Below are 10,885 nucleotides of genomic sequence, written 5' to 3'. Positions count from 1 at the left end.
GCTGGCAGCATTTCAGAGAAGTTGTATTTTTCACTATATAAAGTTCAAAACACTTTCAGATGAAAAAAGCAAAAATAAGCTTAGTAACATCTTCCTTTTATATATAGGTCAAATTAAAGATCTGAAATGCTTGTTTTCTGTTTAAAAAAATTGGAAAGAATGAAAGAATTGAAACATAATATATATATCTATATCTATCTATCGATATCTATATATATATATATAGATATATCTATATATAGAGATAGATATCTATCTATATATATATCTATATCAGGTACTATTTATTTTGTCCTACCATCTTCTCAATGGTTTGTTCTCTAACTGCAGTAGCCATTACAAGGCAATAAAAAAACAAAGTGACAAATGTAACCCTCAACTTTTATAAAGAGTCATTCCACAACAATCCAATTGTTTTAACCACTTCCTTTTCCTTTGTTCCACTCTAGTGTAAACGTTAACCAGATGCTAGTGTTAACTCTGATTTGAACCTGCTTAAGCCTCATGATTAAAATGAAAAGAAAAAATAAAAATGCCTTAATGATTTAGAAACCTAAGTCAATCATACTACATTTATTTTAGTTTTACTTATTAATACACAACTCTCAAGTACTAACAATGCTTACAATAAATGTGTCCTTCACTCTCCAGTTTATAAACATTCTGCATTTTTTTAATCAGCATTAGCTTGAATCTTTTTGCATGGACACCTGGGCAGTCAGTAGCTCTTGTTAGTGTTCTATGGCTGCAGTGGACAGTTCTGAACTGCCTTTCCTTTTATTGACATCTAGGAATCATTTTCCCTTTAATAGCTACAGTAGAAAAAACCTTGCCTTTTCTCAGACAGGGGAATAGAAAAACGCAAGCTAATCACTGTATGGCATTCCCTTTTGTTTTGTAGCCTAACATCTTGTGTTCTGGTACAGTATTATTTTTAATGTTTTACAAAAAGAGTACAGTAATGCAGTGCATGATAATTTAATAGTTCTGTTGTCACATCACTTTTCCTTCCCTTTTATTTTGATTGTGAGAAAAAGACAACCCTTACCCCTCTGTTTATAATCTTCTTATATTTCACAGTGATGGGATAGAATAACTTTCCTCCATTTGCACTTCTCTCCTTTCTGCCTCTGTCTCATTTATTACCAAAGATTTTTGCATTCTTTTTAGTGTATGCATGTCAAAAGATCTATTTTAACATATTAAATAGGAAGGGAAAATAATAGAAAGTATCACCATGCTTGGCCACTACTGTTTAGTAAAGGAATGTTGAATTCTGGTGATTAAATGTTGCCTTGATTTCGGTTTGTTAGAAATCAGTTTATGAATATCAAATGCAGGTCTGCTATGAGTTTAGAGATTTTCACACCTAAATTTTCAGTCTAGGAACTTCACCACCAATAATAATAATTAAAGGCAATGTAAATCATGTCTCAGATGTAAGAACTGAGATATCTGTATTGAAGGAAAATCTTGCTTTTCTACAAGTATTTAAAGGTATGGAAAAATGCCAAAGATTATAACAATTTCAGAATAAAGTTGGGGTAGGTATAGACAAATATTAGACTATATATTCCAATAGTATGTCACTATGCAATGTTTATTGATTATTTAACCAAGTGCACAAAAATCTGCTGTGCAGCACGCTTTTGAGTTATTTGCATTGCAATAGATACAACCATAGCAATCTTATCAGTGAGCTGTCTTAGAGACTAAATTCCTCCTCCTTAGGGTAAACACTGTGGTATAGTGGGTGATGAGAGAAATTGAATAATTTTCAAATGAAAGAGCCATGAGAATTACAAATGAATCCCGAATCCAAATGGTTACAACTGCTTCAAGACGCAGTCACTTCACAAAACTTGGCAAATTGCTTTGAGCCCAAAGTGATTTTCCTATTTAATTTTCCTAAGTTTATTAAAAATAAAATTGGAATACCAAAACAAATACTATAGTTCATGCTTTTCATCTTGCAGAGGGAACTTGGTTGCTGTCATTCAGATACAGGTTGAACACCTGTCCAGAATGCAGTAATCATTGGTTACCTTCTGTGATAAAGATCTAATGAATGCATTCACTGTAACCAATGTATCTAGTTTCCAAGGAAGATACTTTGCACCTAACAAAGCTGCCCACTGGGTAAGAGAAATCAGTATTTTGTCACCTGGTCTGTTTTTCCAAAGTTAAACCTCTGACAATAGCTATGAAAATGATGTCTAGAGCTTAACATGATTATGTGAGATCCAGGAGACAAATGAAAAAAGTGTATATACTACTCTAGCAATTGAAATCAGTGAAAAATAATAGTTTGGCAAAATAGACAAGACCTGAAATAGCTATTCTTGGGGTTCTAGAGTAGAAAAAAGCATACTTATCAATTTTTAAAGAAATAATTTATTACAAATTAATTGGAACGATCTCTTACTCCTCAGGTAAACTGTTATTCCAACTCACCTGGGAATCTAAATCAAACTTTGTTGGAAAAATCTAGCACAGACATTTTCATCTAACAGAGTGATCACTGGGTACATTTCTTTTGTAGCTAAGGAAAGCCATCCTTACGTAAGGAAATTTCTTCATCTATGAGATGGTGTGAACTACTTGGATTCTTACGTAGTCATTTCATCCCTGAGAGCATAACTAAAGTTAAAAATGAAATAAAAAAAAATGAGTTCAGGTAATTTTAGTATAACTAACCTCATTCCCAAGGTGCTACTCACGCTCTAGCTTTACTCACTGCTTATCTTCCAGCAAGGCCTAACATTCTTGTCAGATATAGACCCACACTACAAGAAGCTAAGAAAAAGAAAAAACTCAGATCTAAAATGAGAAAAGATAATTTCTATGAGAATAAAACTTTCATATGCAAGCTTCTCACACTATTTGATTTTTTCCTTATGAAGCAAATACAATATTCTCCAGATTATCAATATTTGAGATCCTGCTTTTTTCTGCAACAACCTGTACATGCTGAATTTGTGATCTGAATGCAGGTGCCGTGGATAGATATGACTTAAAGTACAAACATTTGTTCATTGAAGTCTTCCAAATTGAGATCCTCGCAACAGTAAAGCATTCTTTTTCAAGTCTGTTTGTCCAAACTGTGCTAGCCCCTTTATACTGTATTGATTGATTCACAATGAGAACTTCTCTAGGAATTCATTTAGCTCTGCTGTCTCAGTTCCCTTTCTTTGCCTTTTATAATAACAAAGAATTCCTAGAACACTTTCCAGCATCACAAAATATCTTATTTTTCATTACTGATTTAGATTACCTGTCAAATCTGATATAGTGGTAACTTGTATATAGGTATACATACAAGTACAAGTGGTAACTTGTGCTAATAAACTGGGAACTCACCACATTTAATTTTGTCTACTGTATTGCTGCTTTTACAAGCTTCTACCATTGTAAAATAGTAGAATGGCTTGTCTGACAAAATACAGAAATACTTTTCCTAACTCACAATTCTCTAACCAAACTGTCAAAAAAAATTAGCTCCTGCTTTATTACTGATAGTTACGCCTAAACAATACTTCTGCCATTTAGTGAAAACAGGAAGTTTTCTCTAAACATGACAGACTACACAGAGCTTTTCATCTGAACTGTCTTGAAATGTCAGTGACATTCAGTGGTAACAGTTCTGTCATTATCATTTCCCTCTGCAACTCTGGAATCCCATGAAATACAACTGGCAGGGCTTGGAATCTCCAGTAAGAGGTTTTCCTATTTGGCACAGACCACAGTCTAGAACCACTCAGAGAGCAGTTATGACAGGTAGGTTAACTAGCAGAACCTGTTTGATCAACTTATTTTATCCCTCAGTACAATCCTATCTTCTTAGTTTTGTAGCTCTGGTTACTACATTACCTTGTAATAGAAACTGTACACGCTTACTTTGATTTCATACCTTAAAAAAATTGTTACTGATCATTTAAGTAAAATGCACTAATCAGACATGCTGAAGAAGCTACTTTCTGTAGATTCAGTGAAGAAATAAATTGCAACACATTAGAGGAAAGAAAAGTATTCAGACAGGCCTATCTGGGACTGCCTACCACTCTCTGGTTCCAAGCATAATCTCTTACCTGGATTCTTATTTTCTATGGAAGTACGAATCCCTCTCCTTAGGTAAAAATCTGGAAAAGGTTAACTTAATGGTATATCACTTCATCTGCGTGAAAAAAGTGTTCTGCATATTCTTTCATTCACCTTCCAAGCATTTTTGCTTTTCATATGTTACCAGTTTGCAGTCTGCTGACAGGACTACACCTTTAATCTTTGATCACATCATAGTTTAAGTAAAGACTTGAAAATTAACTGTGCTGGTTTGCCAAAACCTAAGTACTTTTTGCAGTTAAATGTAGAACTTCAAGAAAATGTATCAGAAGTATGTGGTAGTAGGATTAGTAATATTAGGAAATTTCCTTTCTGGGACTGCAAAATGGGAACAGCTGGTTGTGGCTCAGTGGTGAAAAGATAGCCCTATTGTAAAGCATTAGTTGTAAATCTTGTCAAAGCTATCACTGCATGATCTCTTTGTGTCACTATACACTTTTAACAGATTCAACTGTGCACCAAACTGACTGAAAATAATGCAATCAGTAGTCTTTTTTCTCACTTTCTCTCTCTCATTTACAAGCTTACATTAAAACACAACATAAAAGCACATGTGGAGTAGAGGTCATTTAATTTTTAAGTTTAATTAATTAAATTAAGATCCTGTGCTGGAAAAGTCTGTAAGACACAAAGTTACGACGTGAACCATTGCTGGATAAGCTTTTGCTCATATGATCAGGTACTCACTGGCTGGCATCTAGATCACGTTCTCAATATTAAAAGTTTTGGAAGCTAATTAGGAAAATGTCAACATTGTTAAAATGAAATTTTAGCACAGCCTTTGTCAACAGAGTCTGGAATTTCACACAGGATTTCAGAATTAGAGGCATTTAAACCTCAGGATATGAATCAGTGGGTGTAAATCAATTACTTGAGTAACCATGCGTATGGACACTACTTGGTAAGAACAATGTGATCTATCCAATACAAAGAACATATCTGGTTCAGGGAAAAGGCTCTAACTGTTTTGTATGCCAAATGAAGACTGCTGTGGGCAGGACCTTCTCATGAACAGTTTGTTTCAAAGTACTGCATTACTAAGAAGATTAGGATTTGTCAAATATGAATGGATTGCTCCCATAAATGGGTCAGAATGTTCTGAAATTTTGAGGGCATTGCTTTCTAAAGAAGCCAGGTTAAGTAGTGTCCTATAAAGGTATTAAGGAAATGACCACATTAACATTTTTGAGTGTTCATTTTTTACCCACTCTCACTGAAAGTTTAATAATTTCAGAGTAAGAAATGCCTTTCTTTAAAGGAGATTGACAAAGATATCCTCTTGGACAGATGACCTAGACAGAACCTGTACGTAAATTAGACTGCGCCTGCATGTAAACACAAAAAGAACTGCTGCAACATGACTTCCTTTATAACTATCAGAAATAGTTTTGGTTTTTTTTTTTTTCAGAACAAGACATACTAGCTAAGTAGTGGAGATGGAAGTAAAGCTGAACCGTTGCTAACAAAATTGTACCTTTTCAGTAACAAAAGCTTGCCTTTGGTTCATTTACTTTCCTAAGAAATGCATTTTTCTCTTTCTTCCTGATTCTTCACATCCTTTTTCATACCTCATCTCTTTCCATTAAATACTAAAAAGTAGATATAAAACAGGATTGCTGGGATGTCATGTGCTTACAGAGTTTGTTGTTCCAGTGAGGAAAAGAGGCTTCTGCTCTTCTTGTTTAATGACTTCATCCATATTTGGTATTTTGTTTTCCTAGGAAAGAAGCAGTGGACGTTCATTATCACTTCCTGGGAAACCTTCATTCATTTCTCGAGCCACATCTCCCACTTCTCCTCTTATATTTCAGCCTGCCCCTGACTACTTCAGCAAGCCAGATTCAGCAGCTGACAAGCCTGGCAAGAGACTGACTCCCTGGGAAGCAGCAGCAAAATCCCCTCTTGGTCTAGTGGATGAAGCTTTTGGGCCACAAAATATGCAGGAATCCATTGCTGCTAATGTTGTATCAGCTGCACATAGGAAAACACTTCCTGAGCCGCCAGATGATTGGAAACAAAAAGTTTCTTATGAGCCTCCAGTTCCAAGAGCTAGCCTAGCCTTATTAGGAGGGAAGCAATCAGGTGTTACATCAGCCCGAAAAAGCTCCCTGTCTGTGTCAAATGCCACCACACAGGCTGGCTCTCAGCAGCAGTATGCTTACTGCAGTCAACAGTCCCAAACAGATCCTGATATAATGTCCATGGATTCCAGGTCTGACTATGGCTTGTCAACAGCTGATTCAAACTACAATCCACAGCCAAGGGGATGGAGGCGTCCAACATGAACAGCAGAAGGGCCTAGCATATTTTCCCTTCTTCCAACTTCACAAGTTTTAGATTTGAGTTGGAGAAGGGAAGTTTCTTGCTGGCCTCACCATCTCTGAACTAAAGAAATGAGGAGGCAAAACTGAATGGAGCACAGTTTTCACATGACTTCAGGGCTAGCAGCTGCTAGAATACTCAGTTTTAAACCTAACCTAAGATAGTTCTGTTTGTAAAAGGGGAAATTTACACTTTTCTTGGAAGTGCGATGGGAATGAAGGTGGGACAACCAGTGTCCTCATTACAAAAATCCAGAAAGGAGTTAGATGGAGACTGTACAAGCATTTGCAGTCAAGTTAATGAGGAAAAGAAAAAAGAAATTAAAACAAGGGCAATTTAAAGGCAAGTATTTTACAGGATCTTGCAGGTTTTCTGGATGCGTTAGATACTCGAGTTCCAGATTACTAGATAGAACCAGCCTTGAGAAAGTGTCAGTGAAAACTTAAGATTGAGGAACATTAGATTATTGTCTTAAGTTTTCTTCACTTCATTTTACAAAAGAGCTAGCAAAGTAAATCAATGAATAGTTACACTAGGGTAGCACTTAAAATACATCTGTGTTCATGGTACCTGAATTTCTACAACATGGAGGCATATGCTAGTTTTACACAGTTGTACATCTCAGATTGATTTCATGACTATTTCAATGAATTTTTACATGTTGTAATTAATTGAGCAATCTGAGTACAAAGAAAGAAAGGTGTTAGCAACAGAGACCAGTACCGTGATACTTGAACAACAACAAAAGGGATGATGAACGTGTTTAGATTGTATTTAAACTGGATAGCAAGGCAATTCTGTAATAAACTCACATGGGAGTCTGGAACAGCATTTTCTCCTCTGTGAAATGCACTACTCACTGAACATTTACTGTTACAGCATCTAACAGTCTGACTGGCTGGGCAGTTATTCTTAGTATCTAGGTAGCTCAATGTTTAGAAGGCTTTTGATTTGTATTCTAAGTTCAAAAACATTAAGTTGATTGTGAACATGAAGTTGATGAACGTAAGTTGTTCATCAAGCACAGTATCTGTGTAGAAGGCGGTTTGTGAAAGAGGGTTTATGATACGTGTTACAATGGTGTGAGTCTAGTACAAGTAACAAATATTTGGACAGTTGGTTAGAGTTAAGCTATCTTGATGGATCTGAAGAGGTGGCAAATAATTGTTGCTAATGATAAATACCTTGCATTTACAGCTTATTTAAATAATAGTCGTGTCTAAAAATATACACATTGCAAGCTTCTTGGGTAGTTTAGATGTTGTTAAGGCATTAAATGAATACTCCAAGCTTTACAAAGCTCTCTGCATCCTCCTCATTTTTTGGGGCATTCTATAAGGACCTGGTGGGCACAGCCAACTCCAACTACTACAGAAACACTGATAACTATCCGTTTTCAATAAAGTTGTCAGCTCTGCGTAAAGTGATTAGAAAGAACTGAAACAGATACATAAGAAATAACATACTACAAAACATTCCCATCTGCAAACAGTCTTCCATTATAGAAATTATGAAATACAATTGGTATAAAGAAAAGTAAACCAAGTTCATTTGAGCTGAAACTTCCTGTGGGAGCAACTAACTGCAAGAAAAAGATACCTTTAAGGAGTTTAAGGTGGCAGTAATTCTCTAGTCAAATATAAGACTCCTTGAAATCAACTGATCCTTTTGTCCAATTAGGAAATGAAGACATGGAAGCTGTAAATCTTTAAATTTGGGTCATATTGCTATAGCATCTTAGAAATTTATTTCATAACTTATGAATATGTAGAACAAAGATGATTTAGAAACATTACATGAACAAGGCTGCCATGGTATGTCTGACAATGAACTTTGCACCTGGGAGTCATACACTTACATAATCAGATTAAGTTTTCCTGCCACATAAAACAAACAAACAAAAAAAATCTACATTACTCTCTTCAGCTCTCCATAACGCCCTTTTTCATCACTACTGGGAATATTGCCACTGAAACCAATGGGACTGTAGTAGTTCCATTAGCCTTAAGAGCATGCGTTTGGATCCAGGCCTGTTTCCCTAGAAATACATGCAAGTTTTCACCTGATTTCAGCATAATTGATATCTAGCAGTTATGTTTATAAGTCATTAAAGTCTTAGGTATTCAATAAATGTTAGTGTACATGTATTTTACAGAATGAGTACATTCTGAAAATTATTTAATGCTTACATGTTTTGCTGAATGGTGGTATGTATTATAATAATAAAAATGATTCCCTGTATCCAAGACAAGTTCAGATTTTTGTTTGAAACCACATCCTTTACACTGTTCAACTAGAAACTAGATTATTGAGTTTGCAGTAAGACATTTTTTACCAAATGCAATTATTTTAATTCTCATAATCAAGTGTCTGTCTTTTGAATTCTCACTGAAAATAATGTTATGAATACTAAGATCACGTGTGAAAGAAGGAATTGAGCGCTTAGGAAGTGTCTGCTTAATTTTTTGGTATGTGCAATTCAAAATTGTAAAAATTTTTTCTAAATTTTTATATTTCAAAAAGTTGAGAAATAGAATGCTATTAGGAGGGATTTAATGTTGTGATCACATGGCAGTTTAGGAAATCTTCAGGATCAAGCATTACAAAAAACACCCAAGTAGGCACCAAGCACTTAAGAACAGCAGAATAAGAGAGCTTCAGACAGAATCACTGACTTCCTTTCAATGTCCCAAGAAAAAAAGAAAACAACATGACAATTTCCTTCTATTGATAAGGGATTCATCAGTAAGTACTTCTATGAACATGAGAATTAATGGTGCTGAGTTTCCTATGAATTTGCATTTTATTATAGATTAACTTGGGTGTTTAACGTAATCTACAGATTTTTCATTCCTGCTGCTGAAGATTTGCTAGTTCTCCTTCCCGTATGGATTCTCTCATGTTTAATACTGGATAAGTTCATCCTATAGCATTTCCCTCAATAGCAACACTGAAAAAGCATATACATCCTCCATTCAGGTGCCTATTTTAAAAAAGTCTGTGGGAAATTGATTATTTTTGAGGTCTATTCCACTGCCACATAGAAAGAAACATTTTAAATATTATTAATGAGAGGACAGACACGCGTGGAAGCAAGACAGATCATGTAGCCTTGTTTACCGAAGAAATCAGGCCAAAACCAGATTGAGATTCAAATGGAAGCAGCAGGCCCAGACTATTAATTCAAATGGTAATGCATACGTAGCTTTATGAATAACCACAGAGCATCGCTCACTCTGTTCTTCACCCTATTCCTCCACTAGCAAAGCATCTCTATCACAAATATTTGTAACTGTTGAGTGTGAGTTCTGAATATATTAATACAAATATTTCTTACATTTGTTTTTGAATGCACAGATCTGTTCAATAAATGGGAAAAAAAATCTTGATTTATTAAATGTGGTTTTTGTTTACTCTCCATTGTTGCTGTTACTATGGAAAGGATTAGAATACATAATATTACTAAAAGTTTACTTTCTTCAGTTACAGTAGATGATGACAATCACTATTATTGTTCATAATTGTTTTCATTTTAGTTCCCTTTAATGCAACCAAATATCTATTCACATTGCATTTCTGCTCAGTCACAAAAGGCTGCATTGTCCTTATAAAAGGCTGTTCATTTCTAAAGGCTTTTTGTTCACTGCAAAAGACACTTTGAGAATGTACACCAGAGATGTAAATTGTATCATTTAATAAAGTGATTTGACCAATCAGATGATAAACACGATTTTGCTTTCTCTAAACTCTTGTCTGCTTGTTTTGAATAATCTGAACCCAAGTAAAGCCTAATCTCTTTTTTTTTTCCTCCTGTACTATTTTTAGACTCACTGACTGCCTGTCAGTGACCTTGGGCTGATACGAGCTTCTAAAAGCTTAAACCAACATCAGGTCAAATGGCAGCATGTCAATTCAGCAGAATTTCACTTTCATACTGAATAAGCAGAGAAAGGCAACAGAGTAAAGCACAGTCTACCAAGGTAAAATAATATGGTCAGACTTCTTAATCATTTGAATTTGAATGCATGAATCATTTTCATGCATCTAAACTTCTGTTTATTCACTGTAGGTTTGTTTAGAAGGGCTGCACTTCTGTATTCTCATTTATTCTTAATTGAGCCATACTACTTAAAAAGAAATTAAGTCTGAGAATAAATTGTGAACCCCATCTTGGCATTGTTCAGACTATTCAGTGAACAGCTCTGAAGGATGTAAGTATGTACAATCTAGCTATGAACATTCAGATCAGATTTCCACTCTTTAAAAAAAAAATAGGCCTGATGAATCACTAAGCAGTTTTTACATTGGTAAAGCAAGAAGGCTTTTGCACCAATCACTTTATAGAGGGCACGTCAAACTTGTGAAAATGATAAAACTTGGAAATAGTATCTTTAAATACCTAAGGTACATAAAAGGTTTTCAAGGTTGCAAGAAAATCAGTATT

At 35.0% G+C, this 10,885-nt stretch overlaps 1 protein-coding gene and 1 long non-coding RNA gene across 3 annotated transcripts in view; one reads left to right on the top strand and one right to left on the bottom strand.

Moving 5' to 3' along the window:
* The window catches only part of SYNPO2 (synaptopodin 2), an 89,042-nt gene extending 78,862 nt beyond the window's left edge, over positions 1 to 10,180 (top strand). The window contains exon 3 of one of the 2 annotated variants that reach the window (XM_090139196.1): positions 5,841 to 10,180. In XM_090139196.1, coding sequence (XP_089995322.1) covers positions 5,841 to 6,404 — 564 coding nt within the window. In that variant the 3' untranslated portion in view covers positions 6,405 to 10,180. The remainder of the gene's footprint in view (positions 1 to 5,840) is intronic. The other variant, XM_031596903.2, reaches the window with a different exon arrangement.
* LOC116231244 (uncharacterized) overlaps positions 307 to 10,885 on the bottom strand; it is a 62,237-nt gene continuing 51,658 nt past the window's right edge. The window contains exon 4 of the long non-coding RNA XR_016466081.1: positions 307 to 5,836. This is a non-coding gene — a long non-coding RNA (uncharacterized LOC116231244). The remainder of the gene's footprint in view (positions 5,837 to 10,885) is intronic.

Source organism: Phasianus colchicus, chromosome 4, assembly GCF_987193195.1.
Source record: "Phasianus colchicus chromosome 4, bPhaCol1.hap1.1, whole genome shotgun sequence".
Classification (NCBI taxonomy): Eukaryota; Metazoa; Chordata; class Aves; order Galliformes; family Phasianidae; genus Phasianus; species Phasianus colchicus.
Note: the sequence above shows the minus strand (reverse complement) of the source record. Positions and strands in the feature narration are given on the sequence as shown.